This window comes from Microtus pennsylvanicus, chromosome 13, assembly GCF_037038515.1.
Source record: "Microtus pennsylvanicus isolate mMicPen1 chromosome 13, mMicPen1.hap1, whole genome shotgun sequence".
Classification (NCBI taxonomy): Eukaryota; Metazoa; Chordata; class Mammalia; order Rodentia; family Cricetidae; genus Microtus; species Microtus pennsylvanicus.
Genome location: NC_134591.1, coordinates 69,404,216 through 69,429,714, shown reverse-complemented (window position 1 = coordinate 69,429,714; position 25,499 = coordinate 69,404,216). Strand labels below are relative to the sequence as shown.

At 42.6% G+C, this 25,499-nt stretch overlaps 1 protein-coding gene across 21 annotated transcripts in view; it reads right to left on the bottom strand.

The window, feature by feature from the left end:
* The window catches only part of Eif4g3 (eukaryotic translation initiation factor 4 gamma 3), a 226,727-nt gene that overhangs the window by 97,050 nt on the left and 104,178 nt on the right, over window positions 1-25,499 (bottom strand). For 13 of the 21 annotated variants that reach the window (XR_012907440.1, XM_075945434.1, XM_075945413.1 and 10 more), the window contains 5 exons: window positions 22,059-22,079; window positions 21,058-21,237; window positions 20,593-20,707; window positions 13,242-13,339; window positions 9,879-10,001 (listed from right to left, as the gene is read on the bottom strand). Coding sequence is in view for 20 of the 21 variants with exons in the window: in XM_075945434.1 (XP_075801549.1) it covers window positions 9,879-10,001; window positions 13,242-13,339; window positions 20,593-20,707; window positions 21,058-21,237; window positions 22,059-22,079 (537 nt within the window). In the remaining variant the exon portion in view is untranslated. Of the gene's footprint in view, window positions 1-9,878; window positions 10,002-13,241; window positions 13,340-20,592; window positions 20,708-21,057; window positions 21,238-22,058; window positions 22,080-25,499 lie in introns of those variants that run through there. The other 8 variants (XM_075945416.1, XM_075945418.1, XM_075945420.1 and 5 more) reach the window with 2 other exon arrangements.

Here is a 25,499-nt window from a genome sequence, read left to right as displayed (position 1 = left end):
ACTTCGGGATCCAGGAGCAAATAATAGAAGGCCTGGTTCCAAATATCGGAGGAATTCACTCCTGAAAAGCAGGTTAAGCCAGGTATAGGCTCAGTCTATATAATCCAGCCCAGAACAGATGCTGAGATAGGAGGCTTACCACAAATTCAAGCATGCCAGCACTGTAAATCTTGTCTCACAAAGCAAACACACAATGACAACAAAAGCATCTAATTATTTCCCTGCTAGACAAAGCAAGTAGCCAACAAGGCAGCATATAGCTGCCCTGCACTTGGGAGGCTAAACAAGAGACCTATAGGTGTGAGGCCAGACTGGGCTATGTGATGAGAATCTGCCTCGGAAAGGGAAAATAAAAGGCAACAGAAATCTGAAAATTGTTCTCAATATTTCTTTGCACAATTGAGTTCTTTATATTACGGTCCACTGTTTCTGTATTCCGGCAGAGGTCAGCACATGTGGCACAGGGTGCACTGGCCAGGTCTGGACTTCACCAGAATATTGAAAGATACACATTTTGAAATAGCTGGGGCAGAAGAAATCCAGAAAAAAAAAACCCAACACTTGGATATGTGAAAATATGTGTTGGTGCCCACGAATCCCCTGCATTGGAGTAGACATTTGGTGTCACACATGGCTGCTTCTCTGCTGAAATGCTCCAACCTACAGCACCAGAGACAATGCAGCAAGATTAGTTTTAATCTAGCATGATCTCAATTCAATCACCATGAGCCTATGACACTACCAGCCCATGACAGAAAATGTTTGCCCACCCCATTACTAATGAGAGGAAGGCAAAGACTTCCAATAATTATGTACAAATAAGCAATAAATCTAGGGCATTCGCTGCCGAAATCAAATACCACTTCAATGTCACATATTCTATCTTTTCCAGATTTACCTGGTGTTCCTAAAAGCCCATTCAGTAACATTAGAATAAACCTTATATAAAATGTCTCACATATTTAACATATATAGATCCAGAAAATAAATACATATAGAATTCACGGAGAAACATCCAAGACAAATAGCAAAATAACAGCACATTTAATAATGGAATTAATTCTTTCATGAGGAAGAAAATATACTTCTTCCATAAGTGAGACAGAATTACCCACAATTACACAGCTGTGTTCACTATGTACAAAACACTGGGAACCCATGGGGAACTAAGACTAATGCTCCACAAATTTATGCACCCAGTATTTGGTCAAAGTAAATAAATACCAAGATAAAAAGCACAAAAACAATCACCAGAATTCACCTGGCTATCAACGTGATACTGGAGGGCCAAACAGTATAAAGAGAACACAATCTGGAGATGTAATGTGAGGCTGAGAGGGAGGGTGAAGGAGAATGAGAGGTGCTGGGACACCTACAGGAGGAAGTGCAGGAAGAGGAATTCCAGGCAGAAGGGAAGTTCATGTGGGTGAATGGTCAGTTTATACAGGATTAAGAGGAAAACCCGAAGTGCCAGCAAGCTAGCAGAAGGAGGCAGGCCAGTCAGAACACAACAGGAGGACCTACAAGCTATACCTGGGGTTTAGGTTTTGATCTCCATGGCAAAGAGGAAGAAAGGAATGGACTTTTACCATCAATGTGACACAATGCAGAATTCTGCTTTAAAAACTAACTCCAGTTCCAGGACAGCTAGGACTGTAATAGAAAAACCCTGTCTGGAAAAACCAACCAACCTACCAAACAAACAAAAACCCTAACTCTAAGGACTCAGCTGTTACAATCCTCTGTTGTTCCCAGGGCCGACACAGTGGCTAACAAGTGCTATGGGACAATGATCTTTTTATCCTATCACTTGCATTATTTTTAGTAAAATGCTGATTGGCCAGTAGCCATGCAGGAAGTATAGGTGTGGCAACGAGAATTATGGGAAGAAGAAAGCTTCAGTCCACAGTCATCACCCAGACTCAAAGGAAGCCAGACACAGAGCAAGCAAGATGTGATTGCCTAGCCAAAAAAGGTACCAAGTCACGAGGATAACACAGACAAGAATTATGATATAATTCTAATATACGTTATAAGAGTTAATAAGTAGACTGAGCTAATAGGCCAATCAGTTTATAATTAATGTAGGCCTCTGTATGTTTATTTGGGACGAAACGGATGTGGGACCTGGTGGGACAGAAACCTCGGTCAACAAAGCCTGTAACTTCAGTCCCAGGGAATCTGATGTCTTCTTTTGGCCTCCACAGGCAGCAAGCATGTAAGTTTATACATGCAGGCAGCGAGCACGTAAGTTTATACATGAAGGCAGAGAGCACGTAAGTTTATACATGCAGGCAGCAAGCATGTAAGTTTATACATGCAGGCAGCCTGCTCACACATACAAAATAAATATTTAGAATTTTAATTCTGACTACTGATAGCGGGGCAACTGGAGGGAAGAGTAAGCAGGCCACATCATAAAGTTAATACTGCCCTGTGAAGGAAGCATTATAGGTGGTGCTGAGGGCTCAAGGAGTTTTACTGAAATAGAGGAAAGAACCTGACAGGCCTTAGCCACTGAATACATACAATATGCACAGGGGTGAGGAGGAAGACAGAAAGATTTGGTTTCAGCTATGTATGAAGGTGGGGAGAAAAAACTATGAATTTAATTGTTAACCTCAAAATGCTACGGTAAACCACATTATAGAGACTAAGTACAAAGTTGGCCAAGTGTCATAGTCAGGGTTTCGTTTGCTGTGAGGAGACACCATGACCACGGCAACTCTTAAAAACAAAAACTTTTTTGTTGTTTTTTTTCTTGTTGTTGTTTTGGTTTATTTTTGTTTTGTTTTGTTTTTCAAGACAGGGTTTCTCTGTATAACAGCCCTAGCAGACCTGTAACTAGCTCTATAGACCAGACTGGCCTCGAATTCACAGAGAGTTGCCTGCTGGGATCAAGAAAGTGTGCCACTACCACCCAGCTAAAAGGAAAACATTTAACTGAGTGTGTAGCTTACTGTTTCAGAGGCTAGCTCATTGTCATGGTGGTACATAGGCAGACAGGGTGTTAAAGAAGCAACTGCTACATGTTAATATGCAGTTCACAGGAAATAGACTGTCTCACTGGGCATGCCTTGAGCTTATGAGACCTCAAAGCCCATCTCCACAATGACACACTTCCTCCAACAAGACCACATCTATTCCAAAAAGACTCTATCTCCTAATAGTGCCACTCTCTTTGGGGCCCATTTTATTTCAAACCACCACACCAAGGAACCCAGATCTCTTAAGAATGGCCATAATGCAATAGGGAATGGTACACAATCACTTCCTGGACTACCGACAGCAGCAACACAGTGACAGTAGGCGAATTCTCAGCAGAATTAGAGAACTGAGGACTGGGATACATGGCAGTACCTGTGCAATCTTAGAAAGGGCGGGGTGAGGGAGAGCAAAGCCCAAAACACAAATCACTAAGGAATATCTAGACTGCCCAGTGTAATTGTCACACCCCTTTTTAATCCTAGCACTCAGGAGGCAAAGACAGAAGTATCTCTGTGAGTTCAAAGCCAGCCACAGCAACACAGAGACACCCAGGCTTAAACAAACAAACACAAAACAAAAAATGTTAAACATTTAAGACTATAAACATTCAAAAGCTTCTATGTATCAAAAAGGGCTATTAATAAAGGCAGAAGGAGACATGAGACAGGAGAAACATATCATTGTAGTTCCTGTCAGTGAAGTTTGCTGCTGGAAACTTAATTGCCAACGCAACAGTGTAGTGGGTGGGGCAGGATTTGGTCATTATGTCATCAGGGCTCCCAAATGTATTCAAGTGCGGAAGAGTAGGACTATTAGGGTCCACTGGGTGTGGTAGCAATTGCCCTTAGTCCTAATCCTTACCACCTGAGTTTAGGGCCATGCTGGTTTACACAGGGAATTCTAGGCCAGAGAGGGCCTCATAGTGAGATCCTGTCTCCTACTAAAATAAAAAACAAAACAAAGAAAACCCAGCAAACTGTTGAGTAACATTAGTTTAAGATGTGTGATATTTATTTATGCTGTGGGGTACTTGTTTAATGATGCAAAAATGTGTTGCATTCTTTTATGCTGCATTTGTTTAACTCTGTGAAGCTGTGTTACTGTGCCTGTCTAAAATACCTGATTGGTCTAATAAAGAGCTGAACTGTCAATAGCAAAGCAGGTGAAAGGACAGGTGGGGCTAGCAGGCAGAGAGAATAAGCAGGAGGAGAAATCCAGTCTCAGGAAAAAAGTATGTGGAGCAACAAAAGGAGGAAAGGGAGACATCAGGGGCCACCCAGCCATGGAGTGAGAAGGAAAGAAAGATATATAGAATAAAGAAAGACAAGAAGCACAGAGGCAAAACACTGTTAAAGAGAAATGGGATAATTTACATTAGAAAAGCTGGCGTAAAAAAAAGGCCCGGAATTCCCAAGTAATAATAAGTCTCCTTCAGGAGCTGAGTGGCAGGCCCCAAAGAGTAAAAACAAAACAAAACAAAACAAACAAAAAACCTACAGAAAACAAACTAGGTAGGTTTGTTATAAATGAAAACACTCCCTTCAGGACTGCCAGTCCTAACTCTTACTGTTTGGATGGAACATCAGACTTTCCCCTGCATGATCTCGAAGCCCTGTTCCCTCTCATTCTCCACCCCCCTCTCTCCCAACCTCGCCTGCCCAGTCTCTTTGAACAAAGAAAAGGCATCCAAAAAATAGAAAAAAAAGCCCTCAGTTCTGCACTCTTGGCGGCTATTACAGCTTCATCCCCTGAAGCTGCCAGCCATCTTAAGCACAATCAGCTTTTGATCATATCTGAGCATAAACTCAGCTTGTGGTTGACACATCATCACCCCTCACCTACAATCTATACAACTTTCCCGCCCTGGCCTCAGAGCTCAACTTCTCTGGCCTCGAACTCTGGGACTGGAGAACCAGCACAGGAGTTGCTTTGCTCAATATACCTGTATTTCAGTTCAGCTTGATCTGGCTTACTGAACACACACGCCACCACTGCAGACCTGCTTTTTACAGCTACAATTCCACAGTCCAGAGGGCACATAAGGTGAAGCCTCACACTCTAAAAACAAAGGCTAACTCAGAATTTGATGAACTATAGTTTACATAAGTAGAAAAACAGAATCTAACGAGACGAACAGTTTATGTAACCAGCCAAAAGCATGTTTCCTCACAGCAGTAAGGAACTGCAGAAGTGGCCTCAAGTCAGAGGAATTTCCTAATTGCTTTAAAAAAAAAAAAAACAGGAAAAACTAAGTTGTATTTTTAAAATTAGATATTTTACTAAAAACAGACCAAGTCAAAGTCATTTCTTGGGTACACTTCACTCTAAACAACAGAACAGTTTAACAAGCAACAGGCCCTGTTCACCATAACATCATTTAAACACAAAAAATGCACGCCAGCTTAGTACCCAGAGTTTGCCAAGTTGTCGAACAGTACCATACTTAACTCAAGGGCTGACACCAACACTACTATATTGAAGGGAAGAACAATGTGGTTCAACTTCCTAGCTGCTATTTTACTGCAGCCACCATTAAAAACCATGACAAAATGCTTCCCAGAAGAGAGTGGCCAATTTACTGTGCCAAAGACATAGATGACACAACTTTAAAAGTAAGGACAAGCCTGGTGGTGGTGGCGCACGCCATTAATCCCAGCACATGGAAGGCAGAGGCAGGCGGATCTCTAGGAGTTCAAAGCCAGCCTGGTCTAAAGCAAGACAGGCTCCAAAGCGACAGAGAAATCCTACCTCAAAAAAGCTAAGACAAGACTTTTTAAATGGTTCTGCCTCCAAGCTGTACATGCGGGAACTTGGCTCCTCACTGTAGTTTATGAGAACATCATCAGCAATGACCAAAGCCTCCAACCCAACGTAATGAAACAACTGACTGTTAAGGCATAAAATAACTCAGTGGTAAATGGTCACAGACTTCCATTTCCCAGAGGCCTGCAGAGTAGTTCTGTAAGGGACAACTAGCCTGCTGGCTTTGGCAAATTTCCAAAATACAGAAGAGGATTTCCCCTTTAAGCAATCAAGTTTCCAACCTTTTCCTGACTATGCTCTTTGGTATAAGACCCTTTCCCAAATTTTAGCTTTGCTTTACGGGTGATCCTAAAAGGGATGAGAAGAGGGAAAGGAGGGGTGGAGGGTGAGAGGGAATAAAATGAAGAGCATTTTTTAAAAATGTACTTTGGGGCTGGAGAATTGGTTTAGCACTTAAGAGCATGTGTTGCTATTATAGAGAACCCAGGTTCAATCCTAGCACCCACATGGCTTTGCAATGACAGCACATGCAGCTGTGTCCAGAGAGGTACCGAGAGCCCATCTGCCATGGTGCACCAGCCAGATGCAAAGCAGGGTTAAAGCAGATATGTGGACACGTCTGCCATGCTGTGCTCAGGGGCCTGGGCAGAAGACTGCTATCAGTCCAAGGCCAGTCAGGGCTACATAACAAGAACTTACTTCAGAAGAGATCAAGAAAACGAGTTACAGTCACTCTTGGTAGTAAGAGCTGTAAGTTGGTTCTGGGAGCATTTCTTCTGAGGCTCCTCCTGGTAAACAGGCGGAAAAGCTGAGGGTGGGACAAGCAGACGCCCTGTGTAGAAGTTGTGAACACTACTGTGCTAGCCTGGCTACCTTGAGCTAAAAGGCTGTCAGTTCAACAGCTGGGCAGACAAGCCTTATGTCAGTAGTGACCATTTGGAACACTCCATGGATTCCTTAAAAAAAATAAAAAATTACAGTTACAGATGTTTGCCCCAGCTTCTGAAAACATAGCCAACCAGGTCTGCTGCAGCTGTCAAGTTTGTGTTAGCACAGTCCCTGATGGATTCCAGATGACCCGGTAGCCATTTCCATCTGGAACACAAGGGGAGCACTTCACTTGCTGGCCTAGCAGAAAGGCTGTTGTAACTGATGTTAAGGAGACAAGACTGTGATTGGAATAGACATAAACCTTTGTTTGGATGTAGGGTAAGTTGTGATCGACTCAAAACACCTCTCCTATGGCTCCACAAGAAGGCTGTTCGAGCCCAAGTAGTGAGTCTGGTGATGTGACGAAGTCCAATAAAAGGCTTCAGAAGTTGCACTTTGCCTACTTTGGGCTGTATGGGACGAACTTACAAAGAAAAAAAGAAAGAGCAAGGTGACATCAATGGCAGAGAATGTTAGCAGGAATATCACTGAGAGATGGAGAGGTGGCAGATTATACAGCAGAAGAGGCAAGGCAGTCATGGCTGCTTGGCAGCCAAAGGAAAGACAGCTGAATGGTTCAAGAATAGACAGTACAAAAGAAGGTGAAAGGAAGATGGCAAGGGAAGACAGAACAAGACTGAAGGATAAAGACTGCTGAGGGAACACAGGGATACAAACTGTGGAGCCTGGTCACTGGAAAGAGTTCCAGAAAGCTCTTGTACCTAAGAGCTGCAACACTGCTGTTAAACACTAAGGGATCCTGACTGACCAGACTTACACAAGAGCCACAGCACTGGCTGCATCATGGACACAGCAATCCCATCTTCTCAGATCTACATAAAGACTGTTAACACTAGGGGTGTCGCCTGCTCTCACACACCCAGAAACTGCTCACCTACCAACAATTTCACCTGAACAGAGCAAAAGGACCCTAACCAGAAACAAAAGAGGGTATATTGTGAAATCAAAAAAGAATCTTGGCACTGCACCGTGACACAGAGGGCTGTCCCCACAACAGGTTTTAAACCAGAAAGTCATTCAAGATGGAGTTGAAGGCTAGGTGTGGTGGGGCACGCTTTTAATCCCAGATCTCGGCAAGCAAACAAAGGCAGGCAGCTCTTCTTGAGTTTGAGTCAGCCTGGTGTGCGCAGTGAGTGAGTTTTAGGACAACTAGAGCTAAATAGTGAAACAATATCTCAAAAAACAAAAAAAAAAAAAAAGAAAAAGAAAAGAAAGGAAAGAAGAGAAGGAAGGGGAGGGGAGGAAGGGAGGGAGGGAGGGGGGGGGGTGGATCTGGAAATGTGTCTGACTTGTAGATGTGTATTCTCTAGGCCCAAGGCTGAGGGCTTGCATTGGTCAGCACTGTTCTTCCTGGTAAGAGAATTCAGTGTTAACATCAGAACCTACAGCCCCAAGGAAAATAGCAGACCAGCTTCTGATAGTCAGTGTTTCTTCTCATAGTTAATACTTTTTGGCACAGCAGAACAAGGTCAGCCCTGTGCACAACTTTCTATGACTTCCCAGAAATGAAGCCAAGAGCTATTGATTTTCTTATGAAGAAAAATATACATATTCATTTAAAAATAACTATGCATCCATCCCCAAAACTCCATGCATAAACAAAGACAAGATTTAAATGTATGCATTCAAATGTGTGTTACTTAATAAGAGACACTCATGCAACATAGAAGAGACAATACTCAAAAAGAAGCTCTTCCATTGTGGTCAATGACTGTGTCTCTAACCTGCTACAAATGTAGCCAATGGGTTCAGGATACTACCTTCTGGCCCCTAAGGGCACCCATACATGAGTCAGACATTTACACAAACACACAAACACACACACACACACACACACAAACAACTAAACAAAAACCACCAGGCAGACCTTACCAAGGATTTAAATGCAAAAAGATAGAGAATTTAAAGACAATCAACAGATGTTGTCAACTGCACCCTATTTTAACTGATGTTTGGAAACACACTCAAATATTAATGTCCCGATCAATCAATTGTAAACTTTCCTATAGTGTTAAAAACACGGCTGTCCATGTAGGTTATTTCAAATTAGAAACTCTCCCTATTGCAAGTTCAAATCTAGAGAAGAAACCATATTCTTAATCATTCGGACGTTCAGGACAATTTTTGAAAAAAGTTCTTTAACAATCTTGAAACTCTCTTATCTAGGTGGTCACATATTCTTCGCTTCTCTGTAATGGGGACTGAGACAAACCATCATTCATGAAGAATCATCATTTCCAGGTGAAATATACCATTACACAACAGAGCTATTCAAGCTAATTCTAGTCCATGGGTGTATAAGGGTTCTAAGTCAAACTAGCATTCAGCGGTCTCGATATTTAAGTGTACACCTTCTGTGACAATAAGTCGATGGGTCGCTATTCTGATGTGTCTTCTGTATTACCTACTTGTACACTAGTTCTGGGGACTCAACTTCCAACCACAGAGAAAAGCAAACCATGCCCTTAACAGCTGCTTCTGTCTATTGGACTCTAGGTGACTGAGAAAACTGGAAAGTCACCCAGCAAATAAATAAAGTTTCAAATTTAGGAAACCAATTTTATTTTTAATTACAAGTTACAGTTTGCTAAAAACTAGTTCCTCTTGGGATGCTAGGATTCCTTCCAAGACAATAGACACATTCTTCACCAGTCCCAACAAAATGTATATACAGCTCTTGGAAATAAGCAGAGGTGATATACACTCTACACAAGAAGCTTATCTGTATAGTCTTTAACAGTAAGAAACACCTGTGATCAATCCATCCAAACTTGCTCTAACAGAGGAAGTCATCTGAAGCATCATAGTCTGCTAAAATGCTTCAATTCTCAATGTCATCATGCCACTCCACGGCATTTCCTAAGGCTCTAGAGTGAACTCATAAAATGCTCATCCAATGAGGTGGTTTCCATACGAACACAGCTCCTCTGGATATCATGCAATAGGTCCCTAGGAATAGCGGCAGCAACTGTGCTCTGAATGTGAAGTCAATACACAGAAACATCACCAATAATGTCTTAAAGCAACTGGGAAAGAGAAACATGTCTGTCTTAGCAATATTCAAGCTATGAAACAACCAACGTAAGTGGGAAGTACAGAAAGTGACCACTGGGAAGAGAGCCAGTAGAGTTAGTGAACCGGTGCCCATCACCCACCACCATACTCACTCTACTTACCTGAGGAGGAGTGGGTGTGGACGTGGGTCTTCCTATAGGTGGAGTGGGATTTCTGCTGCCACCTCCAGACATAATCTCCTCTGTTATGTCTTTACCTCCCTGATTTGGATCTCGAATTCTTATCTACAAAGTTAAATAAAACGTTAAGTATAAATCTAGGTGTCTATGTACGAGATTTAAATGATGAATCAAAGGTACACATGGAGATAACTATTAAATTTGTTAATCTCCACAGTGGATTAAACTTCAATCACAAAACTATATAAGGTCATCTCAACACAAATGTAGGCAACAAGCTGCAACCTGAACTAAATATAAAAAGAACTAAAAGCAAGGAAAGTAGGACCAAGCTGACTGAATTTCTAGGTCAAAAAAGTAAAATATCTACGCTTGTATAAGACTGCCAAATACATTGATTCTACTTATAGTTCTTAATATCAAGGAGAGCCAGATATAGTTTAAGAATAACAAAGTGCCTGAATAGGTTTTCAATGTTCTAAATGGTCCTCTGAAGCTCACTAACAAAATACATACATTTGCTAAGATTTAGGAATAGGATTTCACCTGCCCAGAACTTTGTATACTTTTATAAGGGTGCTGGCTGCAGAGTGCTCTGTACACTACACATACTCCTGTGAGGATGCTGGCTGCAGCATGCTCTGTACACTAGTGCACTCCTGTGAGGACGCTGGCTGCAGCGTGCTCTGTACACTACGCATACTCCTGTGAGGATGCTGGCTGCAGCATGCTCTGTACACTACGCATACTCCTGTGAGGATGCTGGCTGCAGCATGCTCTGTACACTACGCATACTCCTGTGAGGACGCTGGCTGCAGCGTGCTCTGTACACTACGCGTACTCCTGTGAGGATGCTGGCTGCAGCGTGCTCTGTACACTAGTGCACTCCTGTGAGGACGCTGGCTGCAGAGTGCTCTGTACACTACGCATACTCCTGTGAGGATGCTGGCTGCAGCATGCTCTGTACACTAGTGCACTCCTGTGAGGACGCTGGCTGCAGCATGCTCTGTACACTAGTGCACTCCTGTGAGGACGCTGGCTGCAGCATGCTCTGTACACTAGTGCACTCCTGTGAGGACGCTGGCTGTAGCGTGCTCTGTACACTAGTGCACTCCTGTGAGGATGCTGGCTGCAGCGTGCTCTGTACACTACGCATACTCCTGTGAGGACGCTGGCTGCAGCGTGCTCTGTACACTACGCATACTCCTGTGAGGATGCTGGCTGCAGCGTGCTCTGTACACTAGTGCACTCCTGTGAGGATGCTGGCTGCAGCATGCTCTGTACACTAGTGCACTCCTGTGAGGACGCTGGCTGCAGCGTGCTCTGTACACTACGCATACTCCTGTGAGGATGCTGGCTGCAGCGTGCTCTGTACACTAGTGCACTCCTGTGAGGACGCTGGCTGCAGCATGCTCTGTACACTAGTGCACTCCTGTGAGGACGCTGGCTGCAGCATGCTCTGTACACTAGTGCACTCCTGTGAGGACGCTGGCTGCAGCATGCTCTGTACACTAGTGCACTCCTGTGAGGACGCTGGCTGCAGCATGCTCTGTACACTAGTGCACTCCTGTGAGGACGCTGGCTGCAGCATGCTCTGTACACTAGTGCACTCCTGTGAGGATCCTGGCTGCAGCATGCTCTGTACACTATGTGAACTCCTGTTAGGATGCTGGCTGCAGTGTGCATGTAGACTATGTACATTCCTGTAAGGATGCTAACTGTACTGTTGCTTTTTCCGAGTAAATGCCCAGACACATCATTCAAGCCAATAGGGAACAGAACAGATCAATATTATCCTAAACTTTTACAGTTAAATTATCAAAGTACCACTAGGAAGGACAAGGCAGATCTAAATGTACTGACAGAGGATCTCTAAGCTAGAGTGGAACACAACACTGTGGCATGAGCTTCCTGTGAACTTTCAATGGCTCTCCATGCTTATGGATGTCAAAGAGGATGGTGCTGTAATGAGAGTGGAGGACCTGGGTCCAGGACCTCAGAGCTGGGACAGTGGGGTAGTAAGTAGGTTCCCTTCTGAAGTGCATTACCTGCACAACTTAGTAAAGTAACTAATTGCCTGAAAACTTCATAGAATTCACTATCAAGAAACTTTAGAATATCTGGAAGGCTACAGGGACATAGGTGTCATTATCAGCTCTTTTTGTTTGCTTTTCAAACTGTCTTTCTATGTAGCCCAGAATGGCCTTGAACTCACTATGTAGCCCAGGCTGCTCTTGAACTTGATCAATCCTCCTGCTTCAGCCTCCCCAATATTCAGATAACAAGTGTGTGCCACCACATCCAACTTCCTTTTTTCTTATTAATGACCTTCATCATCACTACCTTTTACTTCTGTTAGCACCATTTCTCTCAGCATTGCAGACTGCCATCAGTCAACTTTACCATACTGACTTAACATTTTAAAGTCCCATTTCTTGCCTGCAGTGTCATGCTAAATTGGAGTGTTCTGTTTATGGTGATATGTTCATAAGTCATTTATTTCTAGTCAAAGCACCAAATTTGAATTCTTTACTTGTTTTAAATAAGAGCACTTCGGGAGTGCTGGACAGCTCCACTCCCTCCTGGGATACCTGTGGAGATATGGGCACTACTGACTGACAGTCAGCATCATCTATTGTGTGTGTTCTGCTGGGTAAAAGGCTAGAAGCCAGTCTTCTACAAAACATCCTGCAATATATATGTGGTGCTGGGCTCTTGGGTGTTTCTTACTAGACAGAGGCAACACCTTTATAATAATGTAGTGTAAATAGATATATTTACTAAATTCTGCTTGCTGTTTCTGTCTTCCAAAGTTTCTTTTTTTTTTTTTTTTGATTTTTTTTTTTTTTTGATTTTTCGAGACAGGGTTTCTCTGTAGCTTTTGGTTCCTGTCCTGGAACTAGCTCTTGTAGACCAGGCTGGTCTCGAACTCCCAGAGATCCGCCTGCCTCTGCCTCCCGAGTGCTGGGATTAAAGGCGTGCGCCACCACCGCCCGGCCTTCCAAAGTTTCTTCCCCCTCCTTGTGACTCTTTAGGATTTTGGCTCCTTTTACTTTGGCGCTACTGTTTTCTTCTGGCAGTTCAAACTTGCTGCTCAGCACTGCAGTAAAGGAGAGTCAGGATCCACTCAAGCATGCAGTATGCCTAGCTGGGAAAAGGTGACACTAGGGAACGGGTATGCGGTTTCTAGTTAAGTGCCCAGAAACACTAGGCTAGGGGGAGGCAGTGACACAAGGGAGAGGAAGAAATGGCACACTGTACACTAAGATTGATAATGATCAGATATGCTTGGTTGAGAAATGATTATATGCCCCAATTTATGACAAATCAATGAAGATCTCTTACAGTTTTTTTCTCTCTCTTGGCTGGAGGGGGCTGCTGCTGCGTAGGCACTATGATAGATGCTGACTGATACACTGGCTGACTTGGGTAAAAAGGCGTTCCTAAGGAATCAGAACAGAATAAGAAGCATTCAGTTATTTTGTCAAACACTACAGGCCTGCAATGGTATGGTGCCCTGAACAAGCTCCTGGGAAAATGAAAACAAACTACCGACTTTTCTTCGCTTCATATAGGGTTTGGACTCTGTGGCCCACACTGACCTGCAAGTCAGATCCCCCTGCCTCTCGTTCCCTGGGATATGGGCCGGAGCCACAAACCTGGGTAGCATTCCCAACCTCTGTCCTCCAGCTACTATAGTAGTCAAGAAATTACCCCTAAAATATGTAATATCTCTAAACACCAAAAGAATCTAAAGAAAACAGTTCAGTGCCCAATTCCTACAGAGTGACACCAGGATTATCTGGTGTACCCTGGTTACAGCTTTCAGGAAGAATCTTGTCTTGAGGCCCACAGTTCACAACAGTGACTCTCTAAGTTACTGTCTTCTGGGACTTTTGTTTGGGGTAGAGATGATGCAAATTCTTTGGTATGAAGAGCCAGAGCTGCGGCATGCCAGTGGTTAGGTGAAGAGGCACAGCTACAGAAGGCCAGTGGTTAGGCTCCCTACAAGTCCTTAAGGGAAGAGCTTTAACAAAAGATAGCAGGGAAGACAACATCCCAATAAGAACCAAGCTCCAAGCTAAGTTCCAATTTCTGCACACTCAAGACTACATCCCCTTCTATTTGCATCCTCTTCCTACTCTCATCCCTCAAGCACGCTGACAACAATCACATCCAAGTTAAAAGACAGACTTTATTCACGCTCTGACTCTACTGCCCAACAGTCAAAGCTATCTTCTCCCCAAACAGACCTAATACACAAAGGGTTTTTTTTTAATATCCAAAATGTAGAATATTGTTTTAATTACTATCAAATCGTGGTACACAGAAGAACGGGAGGGGAGAGATGGTGCAGAATTAGAAAGTCAATCTTCAGTATCTGTTGACTGGATAATGGTGTGGAAGAAAACATATTTAGAAAAGAAAAATTGTTGAAGGTTGTTTTTGTTTTTTTGTTTGTTTGTTTGTTTGTTTGTTTTAAATTTTTGTTTTGCCTGAGAGAAAGAACAGAAGAACTACTCAGGGAAACATGGAACATGAAAGAAATGGCCAGAAACAAAAGGATTTCAATTCTGGAGCTGTTTGAGATGCTTACTAGTCACAAAACAGGCAGGAACTAGGTACCCTTGTATGTCTGGTTACTTTCATCCAGGGCATCAAACAACAAAGGCTGACACAGAGCTGCCTAGGCAGTCAAGACAGACCTGAACTTCCAATTCTCCTGACTTCACATTCCCAGTGCTAGAATCAGAAGCCTGGATCATGATACATACAGGTTTATGGGGTGTCCAAGGTGGAATAGAGCACTGTGCAGATTAAGCAGACACTCTACCAACTGAGCTACACCCTCAGCCTCTAAAGTTATTAATTTTGTAACCAGTAAAGGCTTTTTTGGTTTCTTTATTTTTCTGGAGAAGGGTTTCTCTGTATAGTCCTGGTTATCCTGAAACTCTCTGTAGACCAGGCTGGCCTCAAACTCAAGAGATCCAGCTGCCTCTGCCTCCTGAGTGCTGGGATTAAAGAAGTAGCCAACCAAACTAGCAAAGGTTTTTGTAATAAGCAACACCAAAATCATGGGATTAGATAAATGAGAAAATGAGAGCAGATAAATAAGCCCAAGAAGCCATTTTTGTCAGAGGCCACAGAAGAAAAACCAGCAGAGAGGTAAACAAAGGCAACAGCTGCAGCTATTAGGGAAGGAGGCAGGCATGGGGGTGCCGTGGAACATGCAACCATCCCAGCATTGAGCTGAGGCAGCAAGATCCTGAGTTCAAATCCAGCCTGGGCTACAGAGTAAAACTTTGTCTCAAAAATAACAAACAGGAGAGTGTATAGGTCAGTTCTGAGATTAGGGACAGTAAGTAACCACTCAGTTTGGCACAGGGGGGAGGGGAAGGAACCAGCAACCTTTGGTTTCCAAATGAGCCCCCTTTGTCAATCTGAGGCTGGGCTAAACTCTGTCAAAGCAGAAAGCATGCTTACAAAAGCTGCTGAGGAGAAAGCTCAACAGAGAATGGGAAGAAAGAAAATAAAGATTGTGAAGCTAGATAACCCTTTTATCTCCTTAAAAAGTTTGCTGAGGGGCTGGGGAGATGGCTCAGAGGTTAATAGCATTGCCTGCTCTTCCAAAGGTCCTGAGTTCAATTCCCAGCAACCACATGGTGGCTCACAACCATCTGTAATGGGGTCTGGTGCCCTCTTCTGGCCTTCAGGCATACACACAGACAGAATATTGTATACATAATAAACAAATAAATATTTTTAAAAAAAGTTTGCTGAGCCAGGAGTGGTGGTGTACGTATTTAATGCTTGCATTTTGAGAGGCATAGGCAGGCAGATCTCTGAGCTAGAGGCCAGCTTGGTCTACAGAGAGGTCCAGGCCAAACAGGGCTGCACAGCAAGACTGTCTTTGTTGTTGTTTTTCAAGATAAGGTTTCTCTGTGTAACAGCCCTGACTGTCCAGGAACTCCCTCTGTAGACCAGGATGGCCTCGAACTCACAAAGATCTGTCTGCCTCCACCTCCTGTGTGCTGGGATTAATGCCATGAACCATCACCACCAGGCTAAGATTCTGACTTTTAAATTTAACATTTGCTTAAAGGAAAAATACAGAAACAAGGCTATAACTGGACAGGAGACTAGAAGCCCCTGGCCCCATATTATTGTTGATTACTGGATATAAAGGGTACCCTCCCTGGTGACTCATCCCAAAGGGAAAGTCTGAAAGTGACACCGCAGAAGAGAGGCAAGGGCTACAGCACTATCCTTAGGGTCTGATGCACAAGAAGGAACACTCTAAGGTCACTGCACTGTAACATCTCCAAATGTAGCTTCCTGGGAGCTGCACGAGGCAGTGTCAGACTCTTTGGGTATCTGTGGCATCTGAAGTGGTTTGGAAAAGATCTAGGCAGAGGGCCACACTAGAGTTGCAGGAAGTTCAAAGGGAAAGAAGCCCTTCTGCTCCCCTGCCCCACTGCAGCAAGTACACTACTCTGGCATCAAACATTCAGGAAATAAGATACAAAAGGTGACATGAGAGAACAGAATTGGTGAGGTTGTTTTGTCACACATCCGCCAGATGGCTGATCAATCAACGAGGTACAAATTGCTGATCTCAGCATAGGCTAAGCACAATCAGTAAAACACGGAGCTTTCTCAGCTTTCCAGCAGGGCAGGAAACTGAGTGAACCAAACAGGAGTTCTCTTTTTATGAGCAAACCCAAATTCTGAGACCACCAAGAACACTTAGGAACACATAACTATAAAAATGAGAACATTTATCACTTAAGTTAGTTCATTTCTCGTGATCTCAAGGTTCTTGAGTGGGAAATGAGACAGGGTTGCTTAGAACAGGACTCAGTCAACAACGAGCAAAAGGCAAAATCAACCATTTATTTTATAATTAGGTGTTCTACTGAAGACACGCCCATTGAGTAGCACTTACTATCTATCTGCAGTAGAGAAGAAAAGAGCAAAAGCAGGGACCACAGCCTTCAAAGTCTGAGACGCCCACCTTCTCAGACAATCCTAGTGGTTCCCCAACCTAGACCCTATGAAAAGCAGGAATGAGGTGAGTAAAACTCACACACTAAGAACCTCAAAATTCACATACACATAAACAATCTTTTATTTACTTTTCTGGCACAGAAAAAGTAAAGAATCTTTAAGAATATAGATTTTTCAACGTGACATCTTTATAAATAACTGGTGCTATTTTTAAGTTACATCTTGTTTCTTATTAAAACATTCTTCCATTATAAAATAATACTGACAGCAAATAGCAGTTTTTAAAGGTCTTACTGGCAAAATTATAGATGTACTAATCCCATATGGTTCAGTTTTGATTATGTTAGGTTTTAGCCATTTTACTTGCCTAGGATAGTGAAAAGATCAGGGAATTAGTGATGTACATATATTCAGTATTTAAAGCTTCATCTTATTGGTAAAATTCCAAGTATAACAATTAAACGTGTACTTTGAGATGTTAAAGACAAAAATATCTTGACATCTACATTCTACAAAATATTTAACACCATGTCTTGTACATCATAGTTCTGGGGGAAAAAAAAAACAAGCAAATCTGCATTGGCCTTAGAAAGGAAGATAACGCAGTGACTAAGTGTCCAGTAGGGACACCTTACGACACGCAGAACAGCAGTTTTGTCCATCAGCGTCACAACACACAGGATCTCTTTGCTGGGGAACAGAACAAATGCATCTAGTTTTGTTTTATCATAATTCAGTTTCCTGCTCACTGTACAGTTCAAATGTGCCTGAGGGCTCCTAGCAGCTCAATGAGCCAGACTTCCAAAGAGGCCCAGGAGAAGAAGGAAAAGGTATAGGTGGGGTAGACTAGGTCAAAACAGTGTAGCAAGGCCTGTCATCTGGCAAATTTTCTCTCCTTTTCTTTATCAATATTAACTGCTACCACTAACCATACCCTTAAAAATCTAAAACTTCTGTCAACATGGGAGGCTAGTCTAAGCGTTCAGCACTCTACTTTCCTCAAAATTGTCAAAACACTTCAAGAATCCTACCTTTCCAGACACTGAAGGAGAATCATGAACCTGGGAACTAAGGGTGGGAGTCTAACTCTACGGTAGAACATGTACCAAGGTCTCTGTCTGGGCGACAAGGACTGAAGGAGTGGAACACAGAGCTAGGAACCTATCCCACATACACTATGAATCTATACCCAAGAGAGGCGCAGGACTAGAGAGAGAAAAGTATCTGACAGCGGCACAGCTACAGAAAAGGACTCCAAGAAGAAGGTGGAAGAATGCCACAGCACACCATGAGATGGTCAAGTGTCTGCAACTAATGGAACTAATGTAGTAGGCCAGAATTCTGATTATGATAAAAGCACAGTAACTGGTAACACATTTTTCAGCTAAAAGTATCCATCCAAATGATGAAAAAATGTGAGTAGAAATTTGATTTATGATTCATTCTAAAAACAGATTATACTATTTTTAAAACAAACAAATATGGGATTTTTTTTAATTTTTTAAGGTGAAGAAGAAGAGAGGGCAAGACAGCTGCACAAGGGTGTCTGCCAACATGCATGATGACCAGATCCCCAGAATCCATTAAGTGGATTGTGCATTGACCTGTGACCTCTACATGTATGTACACATACACACAGGAAGGGGGGAGAATATCAAAATGGAAATGTGTTTGAGAACACACTGAAATACGAAAAGATGTGTGAGATTTCTAAATGCCCAGAAATTTCACGATATTGAAAACAGTTAAGTGCCACTTGAAATAAGTGATAACAACTGTTTGTGTTATTTCTGAGGGACAGTAGCTTTCTGCATCCCGTTCTTTGAATTCTCATCACTGTTTTGGTTACTGACATACTGAAATGGAGATCGCTTTTGAAACAGTGTAGTATAGATGATGTTCGGCCCACATCATGGCTATAGGACATGCCTAATAATTTGTTTGTGGGAAAGGGACTTGTCAAAAGAAACAGATGTCAATCACAGATGAGCTGAAACTGCGTATCAACAGAGCTACTTCATAAAGATAAGTAAAGCAGTGTACTTGGAACAGGAAGAAAAGTCAAAATTTTAAAAGATTTATTTATTTATAACGTCTAATATGTTCTGTCTGCATATATGAACGCATGCCAGAAAAGAGAGCCACATCTCATTACAGATGGTTGTGAGCCACCATGTAGTTGCTGGGGATTGAACCCAGGACCTCAGGAAGAACATCCAGTGCTCTTAAGCTCTGAGACATCTCTCCAGAACGAAAAACTCATTTTTAAAAAGTCAGTGTTTATCTGTGTAGCCCTAGCTGGCCTTGAACTCAAGAGATGTCTGCCTCCTGAGTACTGGGTTTAAAGGCATGTACCACTGCCAGGCTAGAAAAGCCAATGTTTAACATGACAGATTGACAGCTACATATTACTCTTATAAGAGTCATACTAAGAGCAACAGCAAGCAGATGCTCCAAAATGGAAGAAGAATTTAGTATGCTATTTCAGAGTCAAAAGATCATTTTAGTAACCTGTAAGGAAGCTGCATATCGCAATTCAGGGAGGAACCATTGAAAACGGTTCTGTCGATCAGAACATGACCCTTTGCAACATGAAATTTAAGGGAATATTAATTTTAGCATGTTTACTCTGAAAATTTCACCTTTTCTAATTACAAAATTTTTGGATAATATTTGTGATAATACAAACAGAGCTGACCTATAGTTAAGAAAGCTGTTGAGGTCTTGAGATTTTCTAGATTATAAAATAAATCATTTTTAAACAGTGCCATGAGGCAGTACTGACCCACAAGATGGAAAGGTTCAAACTCCAAGAACCTCACCACCAAAAAAGACTGGTTACTCCAAAATACAAGTAACTGTAAAAACAACCTGGTGCCACTTAAATCCAACGGGAGAGACTCAGTGAGTGGATTACTGCGTTAAGTTAGTTGAAGCCCCAATGCCTCTGCTTTGCTAGTACTACAAAAGACCACTGATGACTGAACTTTAAAGCTTCATTTCCTAATATCCTCTAATTTTCCTCCTTGCAGTTCAGGTTCTGTGGCATGAAACAAGGGCCATATACAGTAAGTGTGCTAGACAAACACTCGGCATGACTTCTGAGTTCTGACAACCCACAGGCCAACTCTTAGTTGGCATTTACATTCGTGCACTAAGAACACCTTAAAAGCTGAGGCAGGAGGATTCTGAGTTCAAGGACAGCCCAGGCTACCCACTGAGAACCTGTCTCCTGTCTCCTTCGCCCACAAAAAGCATTTTTATCTCAACTAATCCTCAGAACATGCCCAGACAATAGCGCTGACTGAATATCTACAGGTAAGGAACACATCACTCGCCGCTGGGCTTGTGTCATAGCAGAGAACAGAACAAACTGAAATATCTGCTTCATGGATATTACATGAAATGGGGGAAAGAGTGGGTTGACAATAAAGTTCGGGGTGGGGGGATAAAACTCAAAGATAGGAGGCAAATTTATATTATACTATTAACCAAACATAAAAATGTGCGTGACAGTTGTTTGGTGGGAGAAGCCAGAAACCTACCATATGGATTCAACAGGAAAAAAAAAGTTGGTAAGATTTTATTTAAAAATCCTTCAAACCTTTAAATGGTAATAGCTAATGTGAGCCAGCAAAGAGTAAGAGGAACATGACAAATGAGCAGAATGGCTTGGCTTTTTACTCACCGTAAGCATTAGCAAAGTCCCCAGGTCCTGGTCCAGGATAAAAAGGTCCCGGCCCTGGTGGCTGAACTGGATATTGCTGTGGGGGCCCCACATACGGAGGGCCACCATGGCGGTACTAGAAGAAAACACACATTTGCAGTTGACACAGGGGGGAGTTTTAGAAAACACAGCACTGTGTACAGAGACTTGAGAAGACCTGAAGGTGCGCCCGTTAAATGTTTGTTTGTCCGTGACAGCGAGAGTGAAGCGAAGTGATGACATGAAACAACACCATAGGAAGGATGATACTGGGGAATAATTTCACTACCAATTTGTAAATTTGTGTTAAGAATCTTTGTACAGTTTTAGGAAAGTTGGCAAAAATGGCTAGACTTGCAATCAATTAAAAAGCTCCCAGGACACTAAAATCCAGTCTATCAATCACCGCCACCACCCCGATCCCCATTAGAAGCCAGGCTCCCTTACCTGTGGTATACAGTACTGAGGCCCCTGGGGAACAGGGTATGGCATAGGCAGATGGTTAACCATCATGATGTGCTGGTTGGCCTGGTACACGGCAGTGGGAGTCTGTGCACCAGGACGAATGGAAGGACTGCTGTTTGGGATGGTCGCTCTGGGAGGCTGGATCTGAGGCCTCTGGAAAAACTGGGAGAGGAAGAAAGAATTTTTGTTTTTTCACAAAGGCTAATATATAGATCTAATATCTTGAATTTTCTCCCCCCCACCCACTATTAAACTGATTGACTTAGAGTTAGAATATGCAGAAGACAATAGGTTGTCTAATAACTGAATTCATAAACTATCTTCACATGGAATCAGATTCTGGTCCATGTCTCCAGACAACAGCACAACAGGGCAGTCTCAATGCTTAGCATCACCTATTTACAGCTAAAAGCCATGCACTGTAATGATTATTTTTAACATCAGCGATAAAAACAACAAAAGAAGTAAGTGGTATTTCTCTACATGTTCTGTTTTATAAAAAGCACTGGCTTCTGAATAAAGAGAGAGTTGCTCAAAATCAAATCATTAAAAATTAAAAGTAGTAAACCTAATACAATACTGTCAGCCATTTGTAGAGTATTTAGGAGGACAAGAATCTCCACGGACACAAGCATTTTCATCCAAGCCCATCAAGCCAAATTAAAACCAGCTGTAAGGCTGTCACATACAGAAAGAAGCCTGTCAAAATGGTGATACAACCTCACTCTAAACTAAACCCATTTTTGCCTTCTCAAATATTTTGTAATAGAAGTGGAGAATCTAGTCAAGCTTCATAATGGCCTGAAATGAGCAGAGTTCAGCCCCCCCACATGACAGCCATCACTGTAGTTATGCACAGTTCTTGCTGCTTAAAGCTACACCCTATAGAGCGTTTCTAGTATGACTAACCATTAGCAACTGCGCTGTAAACTAACAAGAAGGCAGAGTTATAAAGAGGCCATGCAGAACCAAGAGCGTGTTACCTGGATGGGTCTGAATCCTCCCTTCAGTTATGAAGCAAGCAGCAGCAGGAAACAGAAAGAAAGCCAATGGAAAAGCTTACAGATCAGTAGGAAGGGCAGGCTACAGCATGCAGCTCAACAAAAACAGCTTTCTGTTCAGTAACTCAGGAGAAAAATGAAGACTAGAAAATCAGAATGACAAGTCTTCACTTGAGGATTCTAGGGCACATGGAATTAAGTTCTAATATTTAGTTGAAAAATTGAGAAAAAGAAGAAATGCATCCACTGATAAACCCTTCTAGCGGCTTCTGGTTATCACACCCTAAAAGAAGTACGTGGTAGCTAAAGTACAGCTGGGACTACTGACTCTTATTTGGCTCTTAAATGTCCAACTGCATGACTTTGGATTATTTTTCAACAATCTAGTCACTATCTTAAATAGGGCACTAAAAAAAAAAAAAAAACCACAGAAACCTCTAAATCAAAGAGCTCTAACACCAAGCTGAAAACATTGGCCAAACTCTGAAAGCCCCTGAATTGCCTCCTGACCTCTGGCCCTCTCGGGTCCTTTTCCATCCTTTTGTTAATAAGCATCAAGATATTCCAGGTGTCAGAGTAAGTTCTCACTTTGCGCTAAAGTGGGAAAACGGTATGTTTAAGCCCAAACCTCACTCCCATTCAACCTTCTACAAGGAAAGCCCTAAGGAGGTAATGCAGGCGATAGGAAGCTGTTGCAGGACAATGGATTGAGTGAGGAATCCACTGGGGGGAGCCAAAAAGGAGTTGATGCAGATGAAAGGCACAAGAGGCAAAGTTGGTGTCTTAGGAAGAGGAAGCTGGGGAATGATAACCAAAGTTGTCTATCTCCACCGACAGCACTTCTCTAGCTGCAAACAAGAAGGCTGAACTGACAGTTCTCCCTTCCATGGCCAGCAGACACATTCGCAGTTATATAAATCTGCTGTAAATACATTTTTTAGAATAAACTTCAAATTTTCTAATCCATTGTCAAAAGTATTGCTGGTTTAAGGAGGGACAGTCATTCACCTATCAACTACTGAACCCTGCAGGATGCAGGAAGGATGAAGAGATCCATGCTGTGAGATCCCTTTCCATCAACTCCAGAGGCAGTCAAGACAAGAAAAGCCACAAACCTAGAGGCACTATCTCTTTTGCCAGCTCATCAAATGACATTCCACACTCGCACCTCCCCTAAAGAGTCAGTCCTATTATGGATTGGCAAGAAAAGAAGACAAGGAGGTACTTGGCTCACTTGCAAGTATATGGAAGGCCGACAGGGCAAATACTCCTACATCCTATGCATGAGTGTTTTTCTCACCATCCTGATGGATCTTAACGAGCTTATCCAAAAAAGTAACTGAGATTACCTTATCAACAGGGTTTCTGAACAGTGTATTTTCTTCAGTCATGTCGAATCTGAATGTTTCTGATAAAATTGATGTAAACATAGCCAAGCCAACACAACACAAAGTAAGACATTTTTATTATTTCAACTTTGAAACTGGGTAAAACCTATTAAGACAAACACATTAAGTGACAACAAACTAGCTCTCTCAAGCATTAAGGAGCTACCAAACTCGGCCAAAAGCTTTAACATAACACTAACTCACCCTCGCTCTGTCTCTAAGGCATGTGCTACTGTGGACGCCACAGACGCAAACAGAGAAGCAGAGTTTCACTAGAGAGCTGGGCATCCTCACCTGCAGTTTAAACACGTGGGGTCTGGACTGGTGGTTATCCAGTACTTCTCATGAGATAGAAAGTGATCGACCACAAGAAATGTATTCATTTCAGAGTCAAAGGGGACTTGGTGGGAGCTTGATCCACTACACTAAAGTACAGCACATCCCTAATCATAACTAACCACCAGAAAAATGCATTGATTACTTTATGAAATTACTGTTTCCTATTCAAGGCAATACCTTTCTCCTATCCCAAGACTTATGCTCTTTAAAGAAACAAGCACTTGTTTATGTTCATGTGCATGTTTCCCACACCATCTGAAAGACCTATTCAAACTTTACTGCATGACACTTTAGAAAAACAAGCTACCTAGAGTTGATCTATTCCTCTTACACATACAGATAGGCGCAGATGTGAGCGCACAAACGCACACACGCACACGTACAGGACTACAAAAGTCGTGATGCCTGGAAACACAAAGTAGGGGCTGAGTTTCTTTTCTATGCCCCTTCCTAATCACTCACTGGCATATGAATCCTACTTAATAGTAGAGTAAGAAATGTAGGTTATTTTTCAGATGGGTAGGCATGGCAGTAAACTGCCAGTTACTAAAAGAAATATTAAAAACTTGGGCAATGAAATAGGTAACTGTTTGGTACTTAAATGAGTGTATGTCTTTCTTTTTACTGGCTCCAAAGTGTTCAATCTACATCACCTATCCACTCATTCACTGTCTGTCTCTGAGAACTATAATTACGCCTAACCCTTCTGTAGAAGGGACAGTTCTCAGTTATCTGAAAACCACCATCACATTTCAAGTGATTGGTGCCATACGCAGCCAGTGCTACAGTAGCGAAGGGAGTGAAGAGCTAAATGCCCACCATCACAAAGAGTTCTGTTGAAGTGCTGCCATAGAGGGCTGTGTCAGGTAGAAGAGAATGGGCCCCAAGGATTCTGTAAAGATCTGCTCTGTCAAATGGGGAGTCTGGAAGTGAACATCCTTTTAGAACACTTCATTCTTAGTTGTAAAATAATTGGGATGGAACTGGAACGGACCATCAGTGGGTAAGAGCACTTGCTGCTCTTCCAGAGAATCCTAGCTCGAGTCCCAGCACCCCTGTCAGGTGGCTCCCAGCTGCCTAGAACTCCAGTCCCGGGAGGGATCTGATGCACTCTTCTGGCCCATGTGGCTTAAGCACATGGACATGCACACATGGAGGAAGGGGAGCGCCAGAGACCTTTTATTATATGCCAAATATTTTAACCCTTGAATGCCCACACAGCAAATCAAGGAAGATACTATCGAACCCATTTTGTAGATAGGAATGCTAAATAAAGCCCAGGATACTCTGTAGTGAAGCTAATCAGCGAAAGCCAGCTTTAACTTGTTTCTACAACATCTTACTATACCGTCAACAAGACACCAGATTAGAGTGCCCATCGTGGTCATTCTCCACACTTGGTACCACCCTTTAGCACAGCTCCCATGCCTGGTCTGGTGCCCTATTTACTTCCACCATACTCTGCTGTACCCAGGTGTGCCCTCAGAGGAAGGCTGAAGCCTTTACTTACTTTTCTTTCCACATCTAAAAAACTGTCTACTCAATACAGACATATCTCAGTAGTACACTTCTCTGTGAGAAACCAAGTCTATGATGGGAAAAAATAAATAAATCACAAGCCAAACTGGCTTTAATGCTTTAGCAAAACAAAGCATGCTACAATAGGAATCCATGCATTTTGGTGCTCCTCCACAGT